Raw genomic sequence first — 27,936 nt, 5'->3', positions numbered from 1 at the left:
CAATCTGTGTGCATGTGCACGGGCAAGCACATAATACTGGCTCAGGATGTAAAATGTAGTTCTTATTGGGCTTTGTGGGCAACATGTTAAAACGACACTGCTTTATGTGGCCTTCCCCAAGGAAATGACATTTGAGCCGAATCTGAAGCTGCCAGGCTGTTGGCATGTAGAAAAGGAACAGGAGCCCCGATACTTGGCTCTTCGACTGCACCGCCCTGGGCCCTCGCAGACTTCGGGACCGCACCTAATCGTGCTCCTGAGAATCAGTGTCTTTCTGCCGCTGGCTCCCAGGCCAGGCCTGGCAGCCAGCAGGGGCCAATTCGGTGGCAGCGGGATGCTCGCTCGGCACGGGGCTCGGGGCTCTGACCCACTGTGGCCTTGCGGGTGGTAGGAGCCCAGCGAACACCTGCAGCGGACTGTTGTCCGTCCCCCCCCCCACCCCCACCCTAGGGGGCAGAATCCAACTTGCCCGGCCAGCCCAGGCTTGGGGCAAATGCAGGGGGCCGTGACTGTGGGCGGCTCCCTGGAGGGAGGGGCCTTTCCCGCTGAGCTGAGATGTGGGCCCCGTAGACCCCGCGGGATCTTGAGGCAGGCACCCCCACCCCCAGGCGGACCTCGCCGGGCGGTGAGCTCATCGGGGATGGGGGGGTGGCGGAGTCGCCGGGCGGCCCCGGCGCTCGAGCTCGCGGCGCACCCCCGCCCCCCGGCTCCTGGGCGATTTTACCAATTAAGGCTTTCTCGCCGGGCCGGGCGCGGGGCGGGCGCGGGGCGGGCGCGGGGCGGGGGTGCGGCCAACAAGAAGGCGGGCAGCGGCGGCCCATTCGCGTGGAGGCGCGCGGCGCGCAGCGGACGCCAGCGGAACCCCGAGGCTCCCGGCGCGGGCGCGAAGGCGACCCCGGCGCCACGCCCGCCGTCGCGGGCCGCCCGCGGCGACAGCAGGTGAGGCCTCCGCGCGAAACGGTCACCGCGCAGCTCGCGGAACGGGGACGGGGGTGGCGAAGGAGGGCGGAAAGGCGCCAAGAACGCGGGCGCCGGCCCGCACCGCGCCGGAGCCAGGCGCAGCTGCGAGTGAACCTGGGAATGCGGTGCCCAGGAGCTGCCCTCCCTAGTTTACCCGGGAATGCGTGCTGGTGCCCAGGAGTGTGGGCGCCCTGGGCCATAGAGGTCCCTCAGAGAGATGGTGTCTGAGTGTTTGGCAGGACACGGGCTAAGCGGGTGCCCATGAGCTAACCACTGCATTGCTGGGAAAGAAAGGCTCCCGAGAGCAGGAGATTGTATGGGCTGAGACCGAGTGGTCACCTAGAAGGACGCTTCGCAGCCAGTATGACCCCCGGGGAGGGTAATAGTGGGGTCGTCGCTGGCACCAGTCCTCAGGGCACCAGCTGCCTCGGGCACGGGGGAGCTGGTTCCGGGGCAGCTACGCTCCGTGGGGGCTGGGGCAGGGGTGTGGCCAGGCACAGGCAGCAGGGGCTCCTCCTACGGGCCGGATTCCCCGGCTGGGCCCTATCCCAGGTTGGCTCTGAGCTGGATGTTCAGCGCCAGTCAGGATGTGAGCAGCAGCATCCCCAGATTCCTGTGCCAGCTGGGTCCAGGAAAAGTAAGTGAAGTCCCCTGGCAGGTCCACCTGCACGTGCTCCAGGCCAGCGGTCAAGGTGGGAGCTCAAGAAGTGAGTGTCCACACCTGCGGCACCTGGACTTGCCTTTCCAGCCCAGGTCTCTTCTCACCGGGCCACCCTGCAGCTTTGCGCCCCAGCCGAAGCGCCCATGTGGGAGGGCCTGGCCTGGGGTCTGAGGGCTGGGGGTGGGGTGGGGGCGGGGTGTGTCTAACGTCCAAGAATCTACTCCAAATAAGGGAAAATATGAAAGAGCTGGATTTTGGCTTCCGAGGGCTGCCCGATCTGGGGGCTTGGAGATGGGGCGCCATCTGGTGGCGATACTGTGTTTCCTGAGGACAAGAACCCTCTACACCCACCTCCCTGGTCTCCCCCAAACCGGGAAAGCTTAGGGCTGGAAGCCTGGATACCCAGCTTCTGTTCCCCTTTCTGCTGGGGCTGACTACCGCTCAGTTGTGCTGACTTAGTTTGCCTGGTCTCTGAAGATTACAGAATGAACACAGATGACCCAGTGGGATGGCACTTAGTGGAGAGAAAATCCAGTGATTTCCCGTCATTCTGTCCTTAGGAACTTGCTTTTCCAGTGGGGCATGGGGACAGACCAGGTCACATCTCACATCGTCCTGACGGGGCCTGGTAGGGAGGGGTCCATATGGGTTCCCTCTTTACAGCTGTCACTGCCACTCCCAGCCCAGGTCCCAGACACCATTTCGTGGAGTTTTATGCAAGCGTGTTTGAAAGCGGTCGGGAGAGGGAGGAGCGCAATAGGGTGACAGGCAGCCCCGCAGGGAGCGTGCCAGAGGGCGGGGGACATGCTGCCTGGGACTGCAGCCCCACCGCGGGTAACACAGACCCCCCGGGGCTACTTCAGTCAACCATATTTGGGCACGACCTGCTGGCTGACCCAGGGCCTCCTCCTGCACTGGTCTTTAGGAGGTAACTTAAACCCTGCTAGTGTGCAGTTCAGTCTCACAGCCACGCAGGAGGAAGAGGCATTGGCTTTCTTAAGAGAAGACATAAGGAAGGGAACAGGTTGCAGAGGGGAGGCGCACAGGCCTGGGAGGAGTCCTGGTAGGCTGGCTTCTCTAGACTGAAGAGGGTGGCAGCGAGGGTCCCTAGAAGACCTCTTGCCTCTGTTCCTTTAGTGGTCTCTGTCTCTCCACGGCAGCCTTCCCACTGTCTCCATACCGATCGACCAGAAAAGTGATCTTGACTGAATAGCTGCCCATTGCCCTTGCAGCCCTCCATGCTTCGCCCACATCAGGACCCTGGATCCCTGTCTTTGCCCCCACCCCCCGCCCCTGTGCTGCTACGGGGCCGAGGCCCACCCAGATCCAAGTACTCAGAGCCTGCCAAGCCTTATTGGAACTCATGAGCAGGCCCTCTGGGTCTGGAAGGTGCCCCTCCCCCCTCCCCCCCGCCCCCTGCCAGGCTGCCTCCTGGGGCGACCGGTGGGGGGGGGGCGGGGGGCATTGCAAGAGGAGAGCAAAGCCCCAGCGCCCCAGGTGGATGGCATGGTGGGTCAGACGTACACTCGCCGTCTGCGCGCCTCACTCGGCCCTCTGCCAGTGCCCATTGGCACGCCCAGTCCCTTGCAAGGCTGCTTGCTCCTGGAGTGCCGGCGGCCTCCTGGCCCAGTGCCCCATTTCCTCCCGAGTGGAGTGGGGAGGGAGGGAGGCGGTGGGGACCGGCGGGACGGCGGGCGCAGGTGCGCGGGCCAGGACCGCGTAGAGCGGGAAGGCGGGCCTGGCACAGGGGTTGTGGCGCGGCCGCTTCCCTGGCGTGGGGCACGGGCGTGAAGCTCTGGCAGCAGCGCCGGGCCTGGGACCCGCGGTCTCCAAGGGCTCGCTCTTAGGATCGGGTCCCTTCCCGCTGCTGCAGGGGCGGCCGGGGAACCCCAGGCGCGGGAGTCCCGAGTAGGGAGGGGGCCGGGGGGCTGCGGGGGCTGCGGGGACGGGACGGAGTCCAGGTGACTCGGGGAGAAGGAGTCACCCCACCCCACTTCACCTCACCCAACACCCCCCCCGCCCCCCGCAGGGGACTTGGGGAAAGAAAGTCCCTTGTATGGCGTGCCCGCTGGCGGCCAAGTGGTACGGCGCCAGACGCTGTTCACCCGTTCCTTGCTGTAGCGTTTCCTGCAGCGCTGGTGCGAGGCCATGAGGCGAGGGCGCGTCCTTGCCCCCTTCGGGGCCCAAAGACCCTCCCCGGAGCCTGGGTGTCGGGTCCGAACTGACGGGACTGGGGGCTGAAGGGGGCATTCCGACGGGCGGGGCGGGGCGGGGAGGGTGCGGCCCAAAGCCCCACCCCGGGGCCCCGCCCCGCTGTGGCTCCGCCCCTACGGAACCCGCCCCCCTCCCGCATTTAAAGGGCTCGCTCTCTCCGCAGCACAATCACCGCTGTCCGCCTCGCCCTGCGTGTGCCGAGGTGCCTGCGACTTTAATTAAAGGGCCGTCCCCTCGCCTAGGCTGCAGCACCGCCCCTCGGCTCCTCGCGCCTCAAAATGAGTAGCTCCCACTCCCGGGCGGGCCAGAGCGCGGCAGGCGCGGCTCCGGGCGGCGGTACCGACACGCGGGACGCCGAGATGCCAGCCACCGAGAAGGACCTGGCGGAGGACGCGCCGTGGAAGAAGATCCAGCAGAACACGTTCACGCGCTGGTGCAACGAGCACCTCAAGTGCGTGAGCAAGCGCATCGCCAACCTGCAGACGGACCTGAGCGATGGGCTGCGGCTCATCGCACTGCTGGAGGTGCTCAGCCAGAAGAAGATGCACCGCAAGCACAACCAGAGGCCCACCTTCCGCCAGATGCAGCTGGAGAACGTGTCGGTGGCGCTCGAGTTCCTGGACCGCGAGAGCATCAAGCTCGTGTCCATCGGTGAGGGCGCGGGTCGCCCCTGTGGCACCGGGAGGTCGAGGGCGGGGGCTCCACGCGTCCTCCCCTCTCTCCCAGGCCAACCCCTCCCAGCCACCCCCGCCAAGCCGCGGCGCTGCCCCCCGGCCGCCGGGCTCCAGCGCGCAGGCCTCGAGAACAAAGGCGCGCTGGCAGGCCGGCCAGGCATGCAGACCGCTACGCGCCCCCGCCCGCCGCACCCCGGCTGGCCCGCGCCCAGGCTGAGCTCACATCCTCCGCAGGCCGCGCCCCCGCCACCGAGCCCGCGGTGGGAGAGAGCCTGCGGAAGGCGGGCACTGGCCAGGCTCTGGCCCTGCGCCCAGTGCCCCATCCCTGAGGAGGGGGAGTCTCAGGCCCTCCACCACCTCCCCTTCGGCAGTTTGGGAAGGGTCCTCTGGCCTCCCGCGCTCCTGTAGTTCCTAAACAGGGTCTTGGAGCTCGCGGGTCCCATTGTCTAGGGCTCTTGGCTCCTTTTGGCCTTGGGAGATGGGTCCTTCTATTGGAGATGGTCCCAACCCCCAGTTTAGATCTCCCCTCGGGGAACTCGGGGCCACAGAGGACGATAGCTAGCCAAAGGGCACGTGAGATGAGTCGGCTGGCGAAGGGAGCTGGTTTGTAGTCTACTTCAACTCCAAGTTACCGCTGAGCTTGGGCCAAACTCTTGCTTCCATGTAGGACTTGCTTTTCTGCATCTAGAATGCAGGAGTTGGCTGGGAGGTACTCCAGCGTGCACTGGGCTCACCGCCAACCTAGTGTCCGTGTCACTGGACGGGTGAGGCTGGTGAGGCTGGCATTGACCGGACCTACTGCGGCATCCCAGGTTCTTCTCAAGATGGGGGCTGCTCAGAGACAGGCACCGGAACTGGTGGGTCACTGGGGGGGTAGCGTGTTGCCGAGAGAGAAGGAAAACTTTCTTTTCTTTACAGTTCTAGTTGTCCCTACGGCACGGTCCTTGCTGAGCCTCAGTCTGAGTGACGGAGACTCCGATGCCCCCAACCACTCCGAGGGCAGGTCTCCAGGGCCCCACCTCTTTCTTTGGAATGCCAGTCGGGGATGAGGCCCACCCCTCAGTCCCAGCCTCAGTCTAGCCAAGCTGAGTCATCTCTGAGCCTTGGGTGGGGGGGCAACCGGATGTGGGGAGGCAGGCCACACCCCAGCTGTCTGGGGGGGGGTCTCCTCCTCCCTCCTCCCTTCTTCTCCTCCTCTTGTGAGCTGGCTGGAGCAGGCCTAGTTCCCAGAGCTTTGCCATATAAGGCAAAAAAATGTTGGAAAGCAGCAGTGATTAGGGGAGGGAGGGGGCAGGCTAGCCCCGGGGCTGGGGAAAGGGGGTGGGATGGGGCGGGGCCATCCAACCAGGCTGTCTCCCAACCCCGGGCCCTGGTTCTTCCCTCCCTCTTTTGTGAGGGGGATGGAGGAGGGCTTAGGCCCGCCTTCTACTGATGATCGAGGGGAGGGCCCTGCCCAACGACTGAGGCTGATGAGCTTGGCCTGATGTGTCCTCTCCTAAGTCGCAGCAGGACTTGAGGTGGGGGCCTGCTGGGAAGCCCTGGCTAGGCCTGTGCCTTTGGTCTTCTCTGAACCTTCCATTCACCCGCAGCCTGAAGCCCCTCCTCCACCACGTCCCCTTGCTGTCTGGGCACAGAACAAGGCAGGGGTGCAGAACTAGGACGCCTCAGTCTGGGAGCAGAGAGGCTGCTTCGCTGAGTGGCTTGGCCGGTCCTCGAGGCTGCCTGCCACTGATGGCCCTTTTGGTGGCGTCCATCTCCTTCTTCCCACCCTCCAGTTGACTCATCACACAAGTATTTTCTCCTGATTTTGATGGGGGTGCAGGACTCCGGTGGCTCCCGGAGCCCTCCCTTTTTCAGGGCCCCACCCCTGAGGAAGCTGAGACCCAGAAGTGCCTTGGGTGGGGCCCAGAGCCTGGAGGGGTTGCTGGGGTGACGGGGTGCCGGGTGCCCGCCCTAACCGCTTCCCCTGTGGTGAGTTTGGCAGCCACCCCCCCTGAGGCCCAGGGCCCCGTTAGGTGGTGAAGAGGGCAGGCGGCCGCCGGCGAGCTCTGCTGAGGCAGCAGGAGTCAGGGACCCCACCCACGCTCCCAAGCGGGGCCCTGGCTGCCCCACCCAGGCTGGCTAGCTCTGCCCTTCTCCTCAGACTGGGTGAAGGGGCTCCCTGGCATGTGTCCTGGCCATCACCCTGGGTGGCAGGCCAGCTGCTGGGTCTCAGTGAGTCAGGGCCATGCAACCCAAGCACTGGCTCTTGTGTCCTCCGCACTCCCCACCCCGGGCCTGCTCCCAGTTTGGGTCTGTGGGGGGGTGGGAGGCACTGAGGAAGTGGGGGTAGGGCTCACATCCTCCATACAAAGGGTCCTTGCCCAACGCCTCCACTTCCCCTGTCCTGCGTGGCCCTCGGCCCACCCAGTCATCCTGAGGCAATGGTTTTCTTTCTCAACTGTCCCGCCGGCCAGCTTTCCTCTTCCTCAGCCGCAGCCCCAGTCCGCAGCCAGTGCCAGGGTCAGCTCAGGGGCTCTCTCGCATCTAGGCCCACCGGGGCCAGGCTGCTCCCCCTGCCCGATTCCTTGGGGACCCTGGAGGCAGGCAGCTGCAAAGCACCTTCAGGAGAAGGGCTCTTCCGGAGCCACCACCCCCCCACCACCACCCCGGGCCCTGTCTGCAGCCTGGGTCCATCGTCGGGGCTGCCTCTGGGCCCCCAGCAACACCCTTCATTGCACTGTATCGGCACCACGTGTCAGCGGGTGTCACCCCGTCCGTCCCCAGAGGTCTCTCTCGTCTCCTTCACCCCGCACAGGGACCCTGGGCAGAGGGCACAACCCACACCCCATGCCCTCAGGAGGGTTCTCCCGTCCCCCCCCCCCCGCTCCCCCTGCGCCACCTGTGAGCGCCCGGTGCCCTGTGTGCGCGTGCTCTGGGAGGCTCGAGCTCAGCCGCCTACGCGCTCAGTGTGGCCACTCGCTTTCCTCACAGACAGCAAGGCCATCGTGGACGGGAACCTGAAGCTGATCTTAGGTCTCATCTGGACCCTGATCCTGCACTACTCCATCTCTATGCCCATGTGGGATGAGGAGGAGGATGAGGAAGCCAAGAAGCAGACCCCCAAGCAGCGGCTTCTGGGCTGGATTCAGAACAAGCTGCCACAGCTGCCCATCACCAACTTTAGCCGGGACTGGCAGAGCGGCAGGGCCCTGGGCGCCCTCGTCGACAGCTGTGCCCCAGGTGAGGGGCGAGGGGGTGCGGGGCAGGGGGCTGAGGTGGCGGGCAGCGCCCTCGTCGGGGGGCCCGCGGGTCCCTCCCCTCTCCTCCCAGCCTTCCTTGCGCCGCAGGCCTGTGTCCTGACTGGGACTCCTGGGACGCCAGCAAGCCCGTGAACAACGCGAGGGAGGCCATGCAGCAGGCCGATGACTGGCTGGGCATCCCTCAGGTACGCCCCCGCCCGGCCGCGTGCAGGCCGTCCAGGGGGTGCGGTCCCAGCGGGCAGCCCAGGCGTGTGGCTTCCCGGGAGCCTGAGGCTTGGAGGTCACGTGGTTTCTGTCTTCCGTCTGTGCTAGGTGATCACGCCCGAGGAGATCGTGGATCCCAATGTAGACGAACACTCCGTCATGACCTACCTGTCCCAGTTCCCCAAGGCCAAGCTGAAGCCAGGGGCTCCGCTGCGGCCCAAACTAAACCCAAAGAAAGCCCGCGCCTACGGGCCAGGTGAGGGGGGGGGGCAGGGATGCTCTGAGTGCTTACCTCGTTCCCGCGGGACCTGGAGGTCTTGGGAACTCTTTGCTTACGTGGTGGCTAGGTTCTCAAGCACCCCCTCAGAATCCAAGAAGTGGGCCAGGTCTGCTCAGGACTGGCCACTTGGCTAGAAGTCCCCGAGTCACCAGCGCAAGGTGGAGCGTGTTCAGGAGGGAGGACCCAGCCGCTCTCCTGTAAACAGAGATAAGCCAGCCAGGGCGAAACATGGGAACTAGGGCCCAGGCCGACTGAGTGAGGGTACTAGGAAATAGACCCGGGCCCGGCCCATGGCAAGAATGCAGCGGGGGCACGAGGGCAGGCTGTGTGCTGGGCCAGGATTCACGTGGAATCGATTCACCCAGTTCGGAGCCCGCCTGATGAGGAGAGGGGGGAATGGCAGGGGAGGGATGCAGGGGCGAGGCGGCGGCCCTGACGGCCGGCTCCCGGCTCCCTGACCCTGCCCGGCAGGCATCGAGCCCACGGGCAACATGGTGAAGAAGCGGGCTGAATTCACGGTGGAGACTAGAAGCGCCGGCCAGGGAGAGGTGCTGGTGTATGTGGAGGACCCGGCTGGCCACCAGGAGGAGGTAGGGGTCCCGGCGGACGGCGGTGGGCTCGGCGGTGCCCCCGTTCCGAGCATGGCTCATGTGCTCCTTCCTGCTACAGGCAAAGGTGACAGCCAATAATGACAAGAACCGTACCTTCTCTGTCTGGTACGTCCCCGAGGTGACCGGGACTCACAAGGTGAGCCCTCAGCCCCAGGGGAGGCGGGGGGGGGGGGTGGAGGCGGCGGCCGGCAGGCCCAGAGCTCGCCCCTCACGGTCTGCTCCTCCTGGGGACAGGTCACCGTGCTCTTTGCCGGCCAGCATATCGCCAAGAGTCCCTTCGAGGTGTATGTGGACAAGTCCCAGGGTGATGCCAGCAAAGTGACTGCCCAGGGCCCCGGCCTGGAGCCCAGTGGCAACATTGCCAACAAGACCACCTACTTTGAGATCTTCACGGCAGGTGAGGGGGTTTTGCTGAGGCTGGCAGGTCTGAGGCGGGAGCTGCCAGGGTCCCGGAACGGCCCGGGCCTGAGCCGGTGCCTCGTGGCAGGAGCTGGCACGGGTGAGGTGGACGTTGTGATCCAGGACCCCACGGGACAGAAGGGCGCCGTGGAGCCCCAGCTGGAGGCCCGGGGCGACAGCACATACCGCTGCAGCTACCAGCCCACCATGGAGGGCGTCCACACGGTGCACGTCACTTTTGCCGGCGTGCCGATCCCTCGCAGCCCCTACACTGTCACTGTTGGCCAAGGTAGGCCGGTCCCAGCCGCCCCCCGAGCGGGGCGCTGTAGACTGGGCCTCCCTCAGGAGGGGGTAGCTAGGGCGAGTCTCCATGTGGCCCCGGCCCCGGCCCCCTGGGTCTCTATGCTTCCACTGTCTGGGCTCTCTGTCGTCCCCTACTGGGGCCCTTCCTCCTCCTTCTCCGGCTCTCTCTCCACGCTTTCACCTTCAGAAGAGCTCGCTCCAGCTGTTTAGAAACCTGCTGCTCTCTGCTCTGCCCACAGGGTCAACGGTACTTGGATCTGTCTTCCTCTGGGAGGGGGTGGGCTGGGTGGGGGGCGGGGTGCTGGTGTTGAGGAGCTGGGAGGAGGCCTGGCCTGCAGGTCCTGGGGTCACGGTCCCTTGCAGTTCTTTCTTGCATGTCCCTCGCCATCCCGTGGGACCAAGTTCTGAGGGACCCCCAGCCCTGTGCGGGGGGCGGGGGGCGGGGTCGCCCACGGCCCGCTCCCAGTGGCTTAGCCGGCCCTGTACCCACAGCCTGTAACCCGGGTGCCTGCCGCGCTGTCGGCCGGGGCCTGCAGCCCAAGGGTGTGCGGGTGAAAGAGACTGCGGACTTCAAGGTGTACACGAAGGGCGCGGGCAGTGGGGAGCTGAAGGTCACCGTGAAGGGTCCCAGTAAGTTGGGCCACAGCTGGGATGGGCAGCGGCAGACCCCGGGGCTGCTGCTGGCCAGGCCTGAGGCCCTCCCTTGTCTTGGGCAGAGGGCGAGGAGCGTGTGAAGCAGAAGGACCTGGGGGACGGCGTTTATGGCTTCGAGTATTACCCCATGGTCCCCGGCACCTACACTGTCACCATCACGTGGGGCGGCCAGAACATTGGGCGCAGGTGAGGCCCCGGGCAGAGCCCTCAGAGCCCAGGCAGCACGCTTTTCTCCCTGCTGGGCCCTCAGCGCTGCCCTGCGTGGCTCTCTTTTCACAGTCCCTTCGAGGTGAAGGTGGGCACGGAGTGTGGCAATCAGAAGGTGCGGGCCTGGGGCCCTGGGCTGGAAGGGGGTGTCGTCGGCAAGTCAGCAGACTTTGTGGTGGAGGCCATCGGGGACGATGTCGGCACCTTGGGTAGGTTGGAGGCTGTGATGTGGGCACCTCAGGGCGGAGGGCGGTGAGGCCACCCGACCGGGTTCCAGGGTGCTGATGGGACCGGCGGCTGTCCTCAGGCTTCTCGGTGGAGGGCCCGTCGCAGGCCAAGATTGAATGCGACGACAAGGGCGACGGCTCCTGTGATGTGCGCTACTGGCCCCAGGAGGCTGGCGAGTATGCAGTGCACGTGCTGTGCAACAGTGAGGACATCCGCCTCAGCCCCTTCATGGCCGACATCCGTGAGGCGCCCCAGGACTTCCACCCAGATAGGGTGAGGGGCACGCGCTGCTGGCCTTGGTCTCGGCCCCCTTCTGCCTCTGTGTGGAGCCTTGGGAGGAGTGGCCGGGCTGGTATCCCCAGGGGTGTGTTCCTGCCACTCTGGGTCCTTGGTGGCCTGAGACCTGGGTGGCCTCTCATCAGGTGAAGGCGCGCGGGCCTGGGTTGGAGAAGACGGGTGTGGCCGTCAATAAGCCGGCCGAGTTCACGGTGGATGCCAAGCATGGCGGGAAGGCCCCTCTCCGGATCCAAGTCCAGGTGGGGTGCCCACCCGTGGTGGGGGTGGGGTGGGGTGGGGTGGCCAGGTGCCCGGGCGGATCGGCAGGCTGCTTGTCCTTGCCCGCTTTCCAGGACAACGAGGGATGCCCCGTGGAGGCGTCGGTCAAGGACAACGGCAACGGCACTTACAGCTGCTCCTATGTGCCCAGGAAGCCTGTGAAGCACACGGCCGTGGTGTCCTGGGGAGGCGTGAACGTCCCTAACAGCCCCTTCCGGGTGAGCCGGCCTTCCCGGGGCCTCCAGTGGGCCTGCAGCCCGTCTCCCCGGGGCACCTGCTTCCCTTCTGTCCTCCACCTGTGTCAGATGACAGCCACGCAGTTCCCCCATCTCAAGTGTGCAGCTTGGTGGTTTTGAGTACCTCCAGAGTTAGGCAGCTGCGGTTACAATCAAAGCAGAGCGCATCTTCATCATCCCCAAAAGAAACCCCTCTACCCTCCAACTCCCCCTCCCCCAGCCCTAAATAACCACCGATCTTCCTGGCTGTGTGGGTTTGCCCGTCCTAGACGTTTGCTATAGATGCACCATCTGGTATGGGGCCTCGTGTTCCTCGCCGCTTTCACTCAGCATCACGCTCTCGTTACGGTTCACCCACATCCTCTCCTGAATCAGCACCTGCCGCCCTTTTAGGGCTGAATAACGTGCCAGTGTGTGGACAGACCACACGTTGCCTATCTCTTTGTTGATGGACATTTGGGGGTTCTGTGCCTTTTGGCTGTTGCGAATAGTGCCACCGTGAACATTCGAGGATGAGTGTTCATGGGGACGAGTCGTCTCCTTCCTCCCGATACACAGACACCTAAAGGTGGCATCGTGGCATCAGATAGTCACTTCATGCTCACATTTCGTGTGCTTGTCGGCAGTGAGTGAAAAAGGCCGGCCTCTCCCCCAGGCCGGTCATGCCATTGCACTTGCCTCTGTGCCCTGCAGGTGAACGTGGGAGCCGGTAGCCACCCAAACAAGGTCAAGGTGTATGGCCCCGGAGTAGCCAAGACCGGGCTCAAGGCTCATGAGCCAACGTACTTCACTGTGGATTGCACAGAGGCCGGCCAGGGTAAGGCCTTGCCCCAAGCGGGTGGGCGCGGGGGTGAGGTGTCCCTACGCGATCCCAGCCTCTGCTCCCACCACCACCGCAGGTGATGTCAGCATCGGCATCAAGTGTGCTCCTGGCGTGGTGGGCCCCACTGAGGCCGACATTGACTTCGACATCATCCGTAATGACAATGACACCTTCACGGTGAAGTATACACCGCGCGGGGCCGGTAGCTATACCATCATGGTCCTCTTTGCCGACCAGGTGGGTGCTGCTCCTCCCAGCCCCTAACACTGCTTGCTGAGTGTTGGGGTGCTGCTCTCCTCTGAGCCTGTCTCCTCCCACCCCCTGCAGGCCACACCCACCAGCCCCATCCGGGTCAAGGTGGAGCCCTCCCACGATGCCAGCAAGGTGAAGGCTGAGGGCCCTGGCCTCAGTCGCACTGGTGAGAATGAGCAGCACCCCGTGGGGAAGTCGGGGGCCCACAGGGAGGCTTGGGGCAAGGGGCCCCTACATGGCTGCCACGTTTCCTCAGGTGTTGAGCTTGGCAAACCCACCCACTTCACGGTCAATGCCAAAGCTGCTGGCAAAGGCAAGCTGGACGTCCAGTTCTCAGGACTGGCCAAGGGGGATGCGGCGCGTGATGTGGACATCATCGACCACCATGACAACACCTACACGGTCAAGTACACTCCCGTGCAGCAGGTAGCTGCCTTGACTTCCCAACAGCCGCGTTCCTCAACTACCCGCACCGAGCCCGTGGGCCTCCTCGTCAGTGGGCTAGCTGGGCTGCTCCCGAGTGCTTCCTACCCACTCTTGATTCCTACCCAGGAGAGAGCCAGCGTGGAAGGCTGGGGGCGGGGGAGTGAAGCCAGCATTTCTCTCACGCTCCCTCCATGCCCAAGTGGGGAAGGCACGGGCCGGGGTGACCAGGGTCCTCACTCCTTACCCTGCCTCTCTGCACTGTTTCCAGGGTCCAGTCGGCATCAATGTCACTTACGGAGGGGATCCCATCCCCAAGAGCCCCTTCTCGGTGGGAGTGTCTCCAAGCCTAGACCTCAGCAAGATCAAGGTGTCTGGCCTGGGAGAGAGTAAGTAGTTGGGGCTCTGTCACAATCAGTGAGGGTGCCCAGGGGCACATGGGCTGGATGCCACAGTTCTCTCCCTCCTTTGGTCATCTCAACAGAGGTGGACGTTGGCAAAGATCAGGAGTTCACAGTCAAATCGAAGGGCGCTGGTGGCCAAGGCAAAGTGGCATCCAAGATCACAGGCCCCTCAGGCACCGTAGTGCCCTGCAAGGTGGAGCCAGGCCTAGGGGCTGACAACAGTGTGGTGCGCTTTGTGCCCCGAGAGGAGGGGCCCTATGAGGTCGAGGTGACTTATGACGGTGTGCCTGTGCCCGGCAGCCCCTTTCCTCTGGAAGCCCTGCCCCCCACCAAGCCTAGCAAGGTAATTGGGGTTTGGGAGCCCACCCCCTCTCCTCCAGGCTCACCCTCCCCTTTCCCCAGTTTTGTCCTTAGGACCAGTGGCCCTGCCTAGGCCTGCTGGTGCCCCTAGCTGGTGGGGGAGGGTAGCCAGAACGAACGAAGGTAGATGTAAGGTCAGGCTGGGGGGTCTCGGGTCAAAGGCCAGGGAGGTGGTATGGGTTCGGCTCCTGACGTGCCCCTCTTCCCTCAGGTGAAGGCGTTTGGGCCGGGCCTGCAGGGGGGCAGCGCAGGCTCCCCCGCCCGCTTCACTATTGACACCAAGGGTGCTGGCATGGGTGGCCTGGGCCTGACGGTGGAGGGCCCCTGCGAGGCCCAGCTCGAGTGCCTGGACAACGGAGACGGCACATGCTCCGTGTCCTATGTGCCCACCGAACCCGGGGACTACAACATCAACATCCTTTTTGCTGACACCCACATCCCTGGCTCCCCCTTCAAGGCTCACGTGGTCCCCTGCTTCGATGCGTCCAAAGTCAAATGCTCAGGCCCCGGGTTGGAGCGGGCCACCGCCGGTGAGGCGGGCCAGTTCCACGTGGACTGCTCGAGCGCGGGCAGCGCAGAGCTGACCATCGAAATCCGCTCTGAGGCAGGGTTGCCCGCCGAGGTGCACATCCAGGACCACGGTGACGGTACCCACACCATCACCTACATCCCGCTTTGCCCCGGGGCCTACACCGTCACTATCAAGTATGGTGGCCAGCCCGTGCCCAACTTCCCCAGCAAGCTACAGGTAGAGCCCGCGGTGGACACTTCAGGCGTCCAGTGCTACGGGCCTGGGATCGAGGGCCAAGGTGAGGCCCCACCGAGGATCATGGGGGCGGGGGAAGGCCGGTGCCCCCAGGGTCCCTGGAGCCCCACTCTTCCTCCCCGTGCCTGCCCCTGCAGGTGTCTTCCGAGAGGCTACCACCGAGTTCAGCGTGGATGCCCGCGCTCTGACGCAGACCGGAGGGCCGCACGTCAAGGCCCGTGTGGCCAACCCCTCAGGCAACCTGACCGAGACGTACGTGCAGGACTGTGGTGACGGCACGTACAAAGTGGAGTACACACCTTATGAAGAGGGTACGCGCCGGGGCTCCCAGGGGACGGTGGCTCAGAGATCTGGTGGCCTGGGCTCCTCCTGACCCAGCCTGCCCTCCTCCAGGACTCCATTCTGTGGACGTGACCTATGACGGCAGCCCCGTGCCAAGCAGCCCCTTCCAGGTGCCTGTGACCGAGGGCTGTGACCCTTCCCGGGTGCGTGTCCATGGGCCAGGTATCCAAAGCGGCACAACCAACAAACCCAACAAGTTCACCGTGGAGACTAGGTGAGCAAGCGCCCGGGAGGGCTGGGGCTGTGAGGGGCCCCGGGACCCCAGGACGTAACGGGCTGTCTGTTTGCACCAGGGGAGCCGGCACTGGTGGCCTGGGCCTGGCCGTAGAGGGCCCCTCCGAGGCCAAGATGTCCTGCATGGACAACAAGGATGGCAGCTGTTCGGTCGAATACATCCCCTACGAGGCTGGCACCTACAGCCTTAACGTCACCTATGGTGGCCACCAAGTACCAGGTAAGCACGCGAGTTCGCTAGGGCTGTGCTGGGACTGCCCGCTGGCCCTCGACTCTCTCACACAGCTGTCCTCCTTCCTCACTCCCCAGGCAGTCCCTTCAAGGTCCCTGTGCATGACGTGACGGACGCATCCAAGGTCAAGTGCTCCGGGCCTGGCCTGAGCCCTGGCATGGTCCGCGCCAACCTCCCTCAGTCCTTCCAGGTAGACACGAGCAAGGCCGGCGTGGCCCCACTGCAGGTCAAAGTGCAGGGGCCCAAAGGTGAGTGTTCTTATGCCTGGGGGCGAGTGGGGAGGGAGACCAGAGGCCCAGTGCGGAGAAGTCAGCATGCGAGTAGTTCACGGAGGAGTCTCACGTGACAGTGAAGCCAGTGCCCCGGGGGCAGAGGACCAGAAGGAGGTCTGACAGACAGGACTTGGCCACCGAGCAGATGTGGCAGCAGGGAGGGCAAGCAAGGGCCCAAGATGGCACGCAGATCAGTGTCTGGCGTCTCGGGGGGCTCAGGGCCATCCCCAGGGATGGGCAGGTGAGGGCGAAGCACGGCCTAGGCCCGGGGTGGGGGCTGGGTGCACCGCCAAGCCTGGCTGCTCCGGTGTGGTAAGGCTGGGGACCCAGGAGACGGGCTGAGTCTCTTTCTGGGCCTGGAAACAGGCCTGGTGGAGCCTGTGGACGTCGTGGACAATGCGGACGGCACCCAGACCGTAAACTACGTGCCCAGCCGGGAGGGCCCCTACAGCATCTCCGTGATGTATGGGGAGGAGGAGGTGCCCCGCAGGTAGGAAGCAGGGCCTGCTGCCTGGGGGAAGGTGCCTGGCTGAGCACCAAGAGCCTTTCTGACCATTCACGACACCCCGGCCCGACAGCCCCTTCAAGGTCAAGGTGCTGCCTACACACGATGCCAGCAAGGTGAAGGCCAGCGGCCCCGGGCTCAATACGACTGGCGTGCCTGCCAGCCTCCCTGTGGAGTTCACCATCGATGCAAAGGATGCAGGAGAGGGCCTGCTGGCTGTCCAGATCACGGTGAGCTGGCCACCTGGGACGCTGTGTGGCCCTGCCGGATTACAGCTCCAGGCACAGAGGCGGCCAGGGAGGAGGGGGCTGAGGCCAGAGGGCTGTGCAGTGTAGGGCAGGAGACTAGGGTAGATGGACCGGTCTGGGTCTACGGTCTCCCCTGGAGCCGTGCCAGCCAGGCCAGGCCCCCTGCCTCTAGGATGGCGGTGGCAGGCATGGGCTTCCCGGGCACACGCTTGCTCACTGCTGACTTCGAGCATGTGACCGAAGCCCTTAGTGCCTGGGCTTGCCCACCTGTGACCTTCTCGTGGGTCAGGGGTCAGAACAGGACCCTGAGAACTCTCGGGGGAGCTGTTCCTAGTGCCAGGGCAGGCCCTGGGGCGGGGGATGGGAGCCAAGAGGTGGTCACGGGGATAAAGCAGGACGGGCACCGAGCTCCCTGCCGTACGTGTCGTCACCTGGGGGTGTGCTGGGCGTTTGGGACATCCCTCGCGTACCTTGGCCACGCCAAAGTAAAGGGCAGTGCCGCAGTGCCGGGTGCGGGCAGTCGTTTTGGGCCGTGGCGGTCGAGTGACTCGGAGGCTGTCCCTGCAGCGGCGGGGCTTGATGCCTGCTCCTTTGAGAGGGTCTGAGGTAATCCTGGGCCTGGCTGGGCTCGGGCCAACCACCTCCCCTGTGCTCTGCGGCACAGGACCCCGAGGGCAAGCCCAAGAAGACGCACATCCAAGACAACCAGGACGGCACGTACACCGTGGCCTATGTGCCGGATGTGACCGGCCGCTACACCATCCTCATCAAGTACGGTGGTGACGAGATCCCCTTCTCCCCGTATCGCGTCCGGGCCGTGCCCACCGGAGATGCCAGCAAGTGCACAGTCACAGGTGAGCCAGCCTGCCGGCGGCCGCGACGCTCGGCACGGGGCTTGGGTGTGCCTGTGTGCAAGGGCTCGCTGCTTGGGGCGGCGTGTGGGAGTGGGGGCCGCCCCCCTGAGTGACTCACCTGACCTTTCTCCTTGCTCTCTGCCCTCTCACCTCAGTGTCAATCGGAGGTCACGGGCTAGGTAAGCTGCTTGCCGGGGGCCCCGATGCCCCTCCTGCCCAGAGGGCAGCTTCCTTCCTCTTCCGTGCTGACTCCCAGGGCGGGGTCCAGCTGCAGCTCTCGGCAGGGACAGAGGGGGAGCTGGAGGGTTAGTGTCCAGGGGGGCCTCCAGACAGAGCACGAGCGCTCCGGCCCTCCCTCTCTCTGGGCCTCCGTTTCCCCATCTGAGATGTCGGGTTGCAGCTGAGAGCTTGGGGGTGAGGTGCATCCTGAGAGGCACCCCACTGGGGGCTCTGGGGTCTGGGGATCACGGCACCCTGGGGAAGCCCTGGGGGCGGGCAGCAGGCCCTTCCTTCTCACTTCTTCCTTCCGTGTCAAGGGCTCCTGCGTGGGCTAAGGGGACAAGGGGTCTCCCCTTACCGGTGGGAGTCCCCAGCCCTGGCCGGATCCACAGACCCCGCATCCCCCTCTCCCGGGGGCCTCGTGTCCCAGGCCGGGGGAGGTCCAGGCTGCATGAGTGGGTGGGATGGGCTGGTAGTGCAATAGCACCAGCGTCGACTGCTTGGGCGGGCAGCATGGCTGGGCCCAGCCCAGCCTCAGAGCCCCAAAGTGCACTCGGTGGCCTGCCCGCCCTCCCCACCTCCTTCCCTCCCCTTGCCCCCTACCCAGCAGTGACGTTATTCAGATACTGCCCAACCAGGCATAGAGATTCTCCTGCTTGGGCATGGGAGGGGAGCTCTAGCGCCAGCCAGGGACGCCAGGGACTCCAGTGAGAGGTGCCAGTTACGTGGAAGCCTCCAGACGCTCCTGGCCTGGAGCTTGGGTGAGGTAGCCAGGACAAGATTCAGAGGGTGGCTAGGGTCTTGGGGCAAGGGCTCGGTGGCTTGGTAGGTAGAACAGTTCTAGGATCTGAGGTGACAGGCATGTATGCCTAGGGCCGGGGAACAGGGCCTTGGGGACAGGGACAGGGCCAAGACTTGGCTGAGGGAGTGGTTTCAGTTTATCTGGCCACTGTGTGCAGAATGGAGGCAGAGAGCCCCATAGGGGAGCCAGAGTCACTTCTGGATTGGTCAGAGTGGCGGCCTGGGCCAGGTTGGTGGCGATGCGGCTTAAGTGGGGAGCGAACGTGGCAAGTGCAGTTGGAGGATGGGGCAGCCAAGACCTGTGGATGGGCTAGGCGCTGAGCGGGGAAGGTGGGGAACTGGGGGGACCTGTGGGGTCGGGGCTGAAGCCGCTAGCTAGATGGCGGGTCCAGATGACGAGCTGCGGAGAGCGGATGTGGGTGTGAGGTGAGGCCTCCCAGGGCAGGGTGGGCAGCAGGCGGCCGGGTCTACAGCCTGAGAGAGCCGTGCAAGGCCGGCAGGGAGCCTGGCCCGGTGGGAGCCCTCACCTAGCAGGGAAGCTCAGTGGCAGGCCGGCCAGGGGGACCCCTTCAGCTTAGCCCTCGAGTGGGTCCAGTGCTCCCGGCTGCTTCCCCGCAGGGGCCGGGCTGCAGGAAGCACACTCACCGCCGGCCCTCGCAGCCCACAGCCCCCCCCCCCCCCAGGCCTTCACGGCTGAGCCCAGATCATAACGTCACTGCCCCTCCCCTCTCCTCGGGCACTCTGGGGCCCTAGAGGCTGCTCAGCTGCTCTGCCCTTGCAACGTAGTGGCGGTGGCTGCGGCTTGGGCCTCCCGTCCCCCCCACCCCTGTCGCCACTGCCTGCTGTGCTGTGCCTCTCCCCCCCCCCTTCCTCGCCACCCCCCCCGGATGCCGCCACTGCCTGCTGTGCTGTGCCGCTTGGGGGCCAACCCTGCTGCTCCCTGCTTCCTCGCTCCCGGCTCTCTGCCTGTGCCAGGCCGCACTGGCCACCCCTCACCACGAGCCTCTGGTCGAGCGAGTGTTCTCAGTCGTCAGGAAAGCCCGGTTTCACCTTCAGGCCTGGGGGGCGGGAGGCGAGAGTCACACGCCCCCACACTGCAGCAGGACCCTGCCTCACCGCATCTGCACACAGCGCTGGGATCCAGGGCCGGGCTGCAGGGACGAAGGCGGCTGTGGGCCCGGCCGGGGCACTGGTGTCGGTCCACTGCACCGGCTGAGGCCCAGTTGGCCGGGAAGGTGGCAGCAAATGCTTGTGCCCTGACGGTGGCGGTGGCCTCCTGGGTCTCCAGGCCCTTCCTTCCTCCGAGACACCTGTGCGCCACCTGTCAGGCCTTTCCCACGTGGAGCTATCCCCAAGACAGGGTCCCCGGGCTTGAGGTGGCTCAGGGGAACCTTTCCTGCCTTCTGAGAAACCACTCACCGCCCCAGCTTGGGGGGTGGGGGCGGGAGGCCTGGCTGCGCTTGGTGGTGGCAATGAGAGGCCTGGGCGGGTGGCAGGCAGACGGGAGCAGCTCAGGTGCCAAGCTCACGCGCCGGCCCCCCTCTGGGGACCCACCCCGCCCCACCAGGTGCTGGCATTGGCCCCACCATCCAGATTGGGGAGGAGACGGTGATCACCGTCGACACCAAGGCAGCAGGCAAAGGCAAGGTGACTTGTACTGTGTGCACACCCGACGGCTCGGAGGTAGATGTGGACGTGGTAGAGAACGAGGACGGCACCTTTGACATCTTCTACACGGCCCCCCAGCCGGGCAAATATGTCATCTGCGTGCGCTTTGGTGGCGAGCACGTGCCCAACAGCCCTTTCCAAGTGACGGTCAGGAGGGGCCGGGGCTGCGGGGTCTGGGTGGAGGAAACCTGGCCTGTCCCTCCCCCTGGGCCATCTCTACGACAGTAGACTCACCAACTCTTCTGTGATGCTCTGCAGGCTCTAGCTGGGGACCAGCCCACAGCACAGCCCCCACTTCGGCCTCAGCAGCTGGCCCCACCGTATACCTATCCCCAGGGTGGCCAGCAGACCTGGGTATGACCTCGCGTGCCTCATTCTGGCTCTCCCGGCCCTAGGGGACATGTGGGGCTGGCCAGCTGGGTATCCCATGAGGCCCCCTCCTGCCACGTGTGAGGAGGGACCTCCAGATCCTTCCGTTGGGACTTCCTCGTAGGCCCACCCATCCTACAGCGCCTCACTTGGGCCCTCTGTCTCCACTACAGGCCCCAGAGAGACCCTTAATGGGTGTCAATGGGCTGGATGTGACCAGCCTGAGGCCCTTCGACCTCGTCATCCCCTTCACCATCAAGAAAGGCGAGATCACTGGTGAGTGGGAGCAGGAAGGGGCTCGGGAGCCACAGAGGCTTGGGTTTGCCAGTGGCTGCCCTGACCCTGGCCCCGTTGGCCTGCAGGGGAGGTGCGGATGCCCTCGGGCAAGGTGGCGCAGCCAGCCATCACTGACAACAAGGACGGCACTGTGACCGTGCGCTATGCACCCAGCGAAGCAGGCCTGCACGAGATGGACATCCGCTACGATAACATGCACATCCCAGGTGCGCCCCCACACTGTACTGCCAGCGCCCTGGGAGGAGCCTGGGGAGGTGGCACAGAGCCCCATTCCACCTGGCCCCTTTTCCTGCCTCAGGAAGCCCCCTGCAGTTCTACGTGGACTATGTCAACTGCGGCCATGTCACCGCCTATGGGCCTGGCCTCAGCCACGGAGTGGTGAATAAGCCCGCGGTCTTCACCGTTAACACCAAGGATGCGGGAGAGGGTGAGCCGTTCTGATCTTAGCCTCACGTTGTGCCATGGGATGCCGTCATCCAGCGGAGACGCTCCCTAAGTGGGGCTCCGCACCTGCCACCCCGACCTCTGCCTGTCAGGGCTCTGTGCCATCAGTGCGGGGGCCCCGGCGTGGTTCCCATCCTCACCCATGACTCTTCCGTAGGGGGCCTGTCCCTGGCCATCGAGGGCCCATCCAAAGCAGAGATCAGCTGTACCGACAACCAGGATGGCACGTGCAGCGTCTCCTACCTTCCCGTGCTGCCTGGGGACTACAGTATCCTGGTCAAGTACAACGAGCAGCACATCCCGGGCAGCCCCTTCACCGCCAGGGTCACGGGTATGTGGCACTGGGAGCAGTGACAAAAGCAGGCAAACGGCGGGGCGGGCACCCTCTCCCCCCCGCACCTGGACATGCAGCGACTGTCCCCTGGCAGGCGACGACTCTATGCGCATGTCCCACCTGAAGGTGGGCTCCGCCGCCGACATCCCCATCAATATCTCCGAGACGGACCTCAGCCTGCTGACAGCCACGGTAGTGCCACCCTCGGGCCGGGAGGAGCCCTGTCTCCTGAAGCGACTGCGCAATGGCCACGTGGGTAAGAGGTGGAGGGGCAGGGCCTCCTGGGAAGGGGGAGGCCGCGAGGGGAGGGCCCGCCTTCCCCTGGCTGACAGCCCTGCCCTGTGCCCAGGGATCTCATTCGTGCCCAAGGAGACGGGGGAGCACCTGGTGCACGTGAAGAAGAATGGCCAGCACGTGGCAAGCAGCCCCATCCCAGTGGTGATCAGCCAGTCGGAGATCGGGGATGCCAGCCGTGTGCGGGTCTCAGGTCAGGGCCTCCACGAGGGCCACACCTTTGAGCCTGCAGAGTTTATCATCGACACCCGTGATGCAGGTAGGTGGTGGCCACCTACCAGCTGGGGGGGACCCCCGTGCTCGGCCCCCTGGCTCAGGGCTGTCGCTTCCCAGGCTACGGTGGACTTAGCCTGTCCATCGAGGGCCCCAGCAAGGTGGACATCAACACAGAGGACCTGGAGGATGGCACATGCAGGGTCACCTACTGCCCCACAGAGCCCGGAAACTACATCATCAACATCAAGTTCGCTGACCAGCACGTGCCTGGTGAGTGGGGCATGCACACATTGCCCCTGTGACGGGGCCACCCTCCCTGCCACGCACCACAGCCTGTCGGCAGAAACGTAACCTGCGTGGTGCACGGGCTGTGCTCTCTTCCTGCAGGCAGCCCCTTCTCTGTGAAGGTAACAGGAGAGGGCCGGGTGAAAGAGAGCATCACACGCCGGCGACGGGCCCCCTCGGTGGCCAATGTCGGCAGTCACTGCGACCTCAGCCTGAAGATCCCTGGTAGGAGCCCTAGGGAGCCAGGGAGGGGGCCTTGGGGAGTCCTGGGTACCAGCCCCATGGGGCCCTGAGCAGAGGGGTGGGGCCCGGGATTCTTGCTCACCACGTTGTCCCCCACCTGCAGAAATTAGCATCCAGGACATGACAGCCCAGGTGACCAGCCCATCAGGCAAGAGCCATGAGGCCGAGATCGTGGAAGGGGAGAACCACACCTATTGCATCCGCTTTGTGCCTGCCGAGATGGGCATGCACACGGTTAGCGTCAAGTACAAGGGCCAGCACGTGCCCGGGAGCCCCTTCCAGTTCACCGTGGGGCCCCTGGGGGAAGGGGGAGCACACAAGGTCCGCGCTGGAGGCCCTGGCCTGGAGAGGGCTGAAGCCGGAGTGCCAGGTATGCCTGCTTCCTGCCAGGCTTTTGCTCTTCTGGGCTGGGGCGGGGGGTAGGGTTGAGGAAGTAGCTAGCAGCACGTCAGCCATGCTCGGAGGGGACTGAGGCCAGGATAGCAGCCCTCCGTGAGGACACACTGCTCTTTCTACAGCTGAATTTAGCATCTGGACCAGGGAAGCTGGCGCCGGGGGCCTGGCCATTGCTGTCGAGGGCCCCAGCAAGGCCGAGATCTCCTTCGAGGACCGCAAGGACGGCTCCTGCGGCGTGGCCTATGTGGTCCAGGAGCCAGGTGCTGAGGGTGTGCCCAGGGCCACGGGAGGCGGCATCAGGGTGTGGGTGTTGGTCTGGGTCTGAGCGGATGGCTCCACCTGGCTCCCGCCCTCCCCTCTGAGGTCCCAGGGCCACCCAGGCTGTTTGTGGCAAGTGGGGGTCTCCCAGCACGCCCTCTGTGCTCTCTTCCTGCCCAGGTGACTACGAGGTCTCAGTCAAGTTCAACGAGGAGCACATCCCTGACAGCCCCTTCGTAGTACCTGTGGCTTCTCCGTCTGGCGATGCCCGCCGCCTTACTGTTTCTAGTCTTCAGGTGAGGCACCGAGAGAAACCGCCTGCCTGGGGCTCCTGGGCCCGGCCAGACCAGAGCCAAGTCGCACAGAGCAGGACTTGGCCCCGTGTCGAGTGACCCGCCCAGCCCAGCTCAGGGCGCAGGGCCTCTGCTCTGGCCGGGCGCAGCCCACGCTTGGGGTCGGCAGGAAACACCCCTGCCCACTGTGTGGAGTTTTTCTCGTGTCTCAGGTCTAAAGGCTTTGAACAGAAGCCTGTGCCCGTTGAGCACCAGGGCTGAGGTTTAAAGAGGGACAGCCTGCCAGGGCCCAGTGCTGCCCACAGGGCAGGGCTACCCTCCATTCCTGCTGCCTGGCTGTGTGACTGCAGAGTGTGGGTCTGGGGGCGGGGGCGTGTGCCTGTAGCTTACTGCCCCTCAAGAATCAGTGGCTCTCCCTCTTTAAACCAAATCGGACGCCAGATGGGTAAGTGTAACCCCCGTGGGCCTCCCGCTGCTGGGACCCTGCTCTCCTGCACCCCAGCCACCCTGTCTAACCACGTCTGCTGTGCTTCCAGGAGTCAGGGCTAAAGGTCAACCAGCCAGCCTCTTTTGCAGTCAGCCTGAACGGGGCCAAGGGGGCGATCGATGCTAAGGTGCACAGCCCCTCGGGAGCCCTGGAGGAGTGCTATGTCACAGAGATCGACCAAGGTGAGGCCCTGTCCCTGCCCGGGCCACCCACCCATCTTCCCTGGCCCTGCTGGGAGCAGCGGGCCTGCCCAGCTGGCTGGAAGCAGACTGAGAGTACAGAAGGAAGGTACAGATTCTGCAAGCAGGGCCCAAGCGCTGGGGCTCTCCCAGCCGGGCAGCCCCTCCCCTGCTCACGACCCCAGCCCTGGGGGGGGGGGGGGGCGGCGGGTCTGCTTGGAAGCCGCAGCTTCTAGGAAGGAGAACGCCTTCTGCAGGCAATATGATGCAGTCTCCTGAAGGAGAGACCCGAAGTCTAGCCACGGGGCTGGCACCTGTAGACAGGCCCGAGACAGCCAATGTCGCCAGTCCCACAGCTAGTCGTGCCCCTGCACAGCCCCATGATCTCCGTGCCCCTGGTAACAGGCAGGGGCTGGCATCTCTGGTAACCTTTTTCTGGAGGCAGAGAGGCAAGTGCTTTGCCTGTAGATTTCTGTCCAAGTGAGCACTGACAGCAGGCTGCTTGGGTGTTTACCGCTTCAGTCCTCCGGTTTGGGGAGGCCTGTGCCATGGGGTGTGGGTGCCCGGTGTGGTCCCCAGAAGCAGCGGAGTGGACCACGTGGACCTCCTGGACTGGTGGGCGAGGGAACCTCTTCACAGATGCCACCTGCTTGGTTTTCGGGGAGGGATGTCAGGCCCTCAGCATGCTCTTCTGTCCCTCAGATAAGTATGCCGTGCGCTTTATCCCACGGGAGAACGGTGTCTACCTGATTGACGTCAAGTTCAACGGCACCCACATTCCTGGAAGCCCCTTCAAGATCCGAGTTGGGGAGCCTGGGCACGGAGGGGACCCGGGCCTGGTGTCCGCCTACGGAGCCGGCCTGGAAGGTGGTGTCACAGGTAGGTCAGTGGATGCGGTTTCCGCTGTGTGGACACGGCTGCTAGGCCCCCTCCTCCAAGCTGTCAGTGACAAGAGGAGGTGCAGAGGTGATGAAGCTATGCCGGGGGGCTGGGGGGCTGGGAGTGGGGGGATGGGGAAGCAGGCCGGGCCAGCTCTTCCTCACTGCCCCCCGCCAACCCCAGGGAGCCCAGCTGAGTTCGTCGTGAACACGAGCAACGCGGGAGCCGGCGCCCTGTCCGTAACCATCGATGGGCCCTCCAAGGTGAAGATGGACTGCCAAGAGTGCCCTGAGGGCTACCGGGTCACCTACACCCCCATGGCACCTGGCAGCTACCTCATCTCCATCAAGTACGGTGGCCCCTACCACATCGGGGGCAGCCCCTTCAAGGCCAAAGTCACAGGTAAGCCTGGCAGCAGACTGCCGGTGCCCAGCGCAACGCCTGGCACTCTGGCTACCTCTTAGCGCCGCCCCCCCCACTGCCCCGCAGGTCCCCGTCTTGTCAGCAACCACAGCCTCCATGAGACATCGTCAGTGTTCGTGGACTCCCTGACGAAGACTGCCAGTGCCCCCCAGCACGGGGCCCCAGGCGCAGGTTCCACTGACGCCAGCAAGGTGCTGGCCAAGGGCCTGGGGCTGAGCAAGGCGTACGCGGGCCAAAAGAGCAGCTTCACGGTGGACTGTAGCAAAGCAGGTGGGTGCCCCGGCCCCGGCCATCACCCCTGCCCTCCAGAAAGACGAGGCCAGAGATGAGATGGGATGACCAGTGCCTGGGAACATGGGAAGAAGGGGGTGGATGGGGTGGGAGTGCCTTCAAGGGCATGGTTGTCACTTCTTTTTTTGTTTTTGGGTTTTTTTTTAACACATATTTTTGAGAGACAGAGACAGAGCATGAGTTGGGGAGGGGCAGAGAGGGAGGGAGACACAGAATGCGAAGCAGGCTCCAGGCTCCGAGCTGTCGGCACAGAGCCCGACGCAGGGCTCGAACCCACAAACTGCGAGATCGTGACCTGAGCCGAAGTGGGCCGCTTCACCCACCGAGCCATCAGGCGCCCCCAGGGCGTGGTTGTCACTTCTGAAGCCACTTCCCATCTGCGCCTGCCCACCATCATTTTTACCCCTTGGGAAGCTGCCTGGGGAGGAGCTGGGTCTCCTGTGCTGGCAGCTCTTTAGGAAGGGCCGTCACCCCTGAACACAACAGGGTGGTGGGGGCAGGATACCAAGACAGAAAGAGGGCTCGGGGGATTCTCAGTAGGAGGGAGAGACTTGGGGTCTGGAACTGAGGCCCCTTCTCTACCAGGCAACAACATGCTGCTGGTAGGGGTGCATGGCCCCCGGACACCGTGCGAGGAAATCCTGGTGAAGCATGTGGGCAGCCGGCTCTACAGCGTCTCTTACCTGCTCAAGGACAAGGGAGAGTACACGCTGGTGGTCAAGTGGGGTGACGAGCACATCCCAGGCAGCCCCTACCGTGTCCTGGTACCCTGAGCTCTGTGCCTGTGCCAGCTGGCAGCTGCCAGGATGAGAAGTGCTCCCACGCCCATCCCCCCAACCTGAGCAGCCCCCCCTGGTCTCCTTGGCCCCGGAGCCCCGGCCGGCCCTGGCCGCCCCATCACTGCAGCCACCCCAGCCCTGCGTTGCACTCACCTGCCTCCACATGGGCAAAGGAGAGAGGCGAGCAGAGGTAGCCCTTTGGTGGCTCCGCCTGTCTTCTTTGGTTCTGGGAGGGGTGGGGGGGTACTATGCACGACCACCCGCTAGTTCTCTTCCCTAGCCAAGAAGAATAAAGTTCTGCTTCCATTCTCCTGAGGCTGGTTCTGGCTTTCTTGCAAGGGTGCCTGCAGGATGATCGAAGTGTGGGCGCAGGCCCACAAGTTGCTAGAGCTCCAGGCCTAGCACCCAGGGGCTCCCGCTTTCCCGGACCCGTGTCCCGCCCCCAACTGTAAGAGGCCCACTGGCAAGTCTTCTCTGCCTCCCTGGGTTCAGACCAAGGTCAGGTGAGAGACGTGTCCCACCCCCAGAAAGGGATGTGACGCTGGTGTACTTTTCCTGGGGCCGCACCAGGAACAGAGACTGTCCTAAGGGAAAGCCAGGCCATGACCAGACTACAGGAGGCAAAGTACTGGATGTCAGGACCAGATAAACAGGCCTTGAAATCACAGCAGCCCCTGGCCATCTCCCAGGCTTCTTGTGTCACCATCCCCCTGGATGAGGGACTGGTCATGAGGAACTCTGTCCCAAGGGATCTCGAGGCCACTTGGTGGACAGGCGGCCCCGATCAAGGAGAGGCAGACTGGCTGCAGTGTGCTGGTTCCCTGCCCCAGGCGGCCTCGCGGGGAGCTCGGAGCCCCTCGCTTAACTCCTGCACTGCCTCCCTGCCATCGCTCGCCACGTCCCACACCACAGTCTCCCGCTCTTAAAAAAAAAACAAAACGGGTGCCTCGCTTCAAGTCCTTGTTTTGCTGCCACCTACAAAACACGGTCACCGACGTGCCACTCATACCCACCCCCCCTTCCTCTGAAGTCAGCCTTGCCCCTCACATGCAGGGAAGGGTTCTAAACCCAGCCAAGCCTCACCTTGCAGGCCTCCCCTTACTGGCCGCTCCAGGCTCGCTGGCCATGCTGTCTGGAAGCACGTCCGGGAACAGCAGAAGCCCAGAGCAGAGGGCACAGTTCTGATACTGTCTGATAAAAAAAGAACTGCAGCCAGGAAGGGAGGAGAGAACCAGGATGTGGCCAGCTGTGCAGGCGGCAGACATGATCGGCAAAATAGAGTGAGAACAGACACTCCCTGAACTGCAGAAAAGTCGCACTACCTCCTCTGTTCTGGAAACTGACGGTGGCCCTGCCACCCTAGGCGCCCGGTGGCCAGTCCCGGGCAACACCGCCCTCTCAAGGCAGGCCGCACGCAGGTGAATAAAGTCAGGCCCCACCACTTCTGCGGGGCATGCTGGCCAGGGTCCCCACAGGACAGCTCCAGAGCTGGGCTGAGCCGAGGAGGAGCCCCTGTCCCTCCCTGGATGCCACATCCTGTCCAGGCAGCTGTGACAGACGCAGGGAAGCAAGGGCGAAAGATGCCAGCCTGGGGGTGGGGAACAAGCCCCGGGGGGAAGGCTCCGCACGGAGGCTACA

General features: G+C 64.6%; 1 protein-coding gene across 2 annotated transcripts; it reads left to right on the top strand.

Annotated features, from left to right (window-relative positions):
- The first annotated feature begins 811 nt into the window (after positions 1 to 811).
- On the top strand, positions 812 to 26,613 carry FLNA (filamin A). 2 transcript variants are annotated; one of them, XM_058714579.1, is made up of 48 exons: positions 812 to 939; positions 3,999 to 4,486; positions 7,483 to 7,731; positions 7,839 to 7,936; positions 8,064 to 8,211; positions 8,707 to 8,825; positions 8,905 to 8,982; positions 9,081 to 9,243; positions 9,334 to 9,534; positions 10,041 to 10,178; positions 10,265 to 10,388; positions 10,482 to 10,618; positions 10,717 to 10,910; positions 11,060 to 11,173; positions 11,267 to 11,410; positions 12,122 to 12,245; positions 12,328 to 12,488; positions 12,579 to 12,669; positions 12,760 to 12,929; positions 13,198 to 13,315; positions 13,411 to 13,673; positions 13,902 to 14,499; positions 14,594 to 14,767; positions 14,850 to 15,012; positions 15,092 to 15,252; positions 15,342 to 15,512; positions 15,903 to 16,026; positions 16,115 to 16,271; positions 16,954 to 17,143; positions 17,299 to 17,322; positions 19,731 to 19,978; positions 20,090 to 20,185; positions 20,374 to 20,476; positions 20,563 to 20,703; positions 20,796 to 20,924; positions 21,099 to 21,272; positions 21,370 to 21,531; positions 21,625 to 21,828; positions 21,903 to 22,055; positions 22,173 to 22,295; positions 22,417 to 22,683; positions 22,832 to 22,969; positions 23,148 to 23,263; positions 23,797 to 23,929; positions 24,629 to 24,805; positions 24,989 to 25,207; positions 25,295 to 25,498; positions 26,105 to 26,613. In XM_058714579.1, exons 2-48 carry the CDS (start codon positions 4,114 to 4,116, stop codon positions 26,290 to 26,292), a joined length of 7,944 nt encoding a protein of 2,647 aa, XP_058570562.1. In that variant the 5' UTR covers positions 812 to 939; positions 3,999 to 4,113; the 3' UTR covers positions 26,293 to 26,613. The 2 variants fall into 2 exon arrangements, with proteins under 2 accessions (XP_058570562.1, XP_058570563.1); XM_058714580.1 differs by lacking the exon at positions 17,299 to 17,322.
- Positions 26,614 to 27,936: the final 1,323 nt, after the last annotated feature.

This window comes from Neofelis nebulosa, chromosome X (genome assembly GCF_028018385.1).
Source record: "Neofelis nebulosa isolate mNeoNeb1 chromosome X, mNeoNeb1.pri, whole genome shotgun sequence".
NCBI classification, from domain to species: domain Eukaryota; kingdom Metazoa; phylum Chordata; class Mammalia; order Carnivora; family Felidae; genus Neofelis; species Neofelis nebulosa.
This window is presented reverse-complemented; position numbering and strand designations above follow the sequence as displayed.

Coding starts and splice junctions, on each gene's coding strand:
- FLNA (XM_058714579.1), top strand. CDS start 4,114: ATGAGTAGCTCCCACTCCCGGGCGGGCCAGAGCGCGGCAGGCGCGGCT. Junction 8,826..8,904: donor CGGCTGGCCACCAGGAGGAG/GTAGGGGTCCCG, acceptor TTCCTGCTACAG/GCAAAGGTGACAGCCAATAA. Junction 25,499..26,104: donor GGTGGACTGTAGCAAAGCAG/GTGGGTGCCCCG, acceptor CTTCTCTACCAG/GCAACAACATGCTGCTGGTA.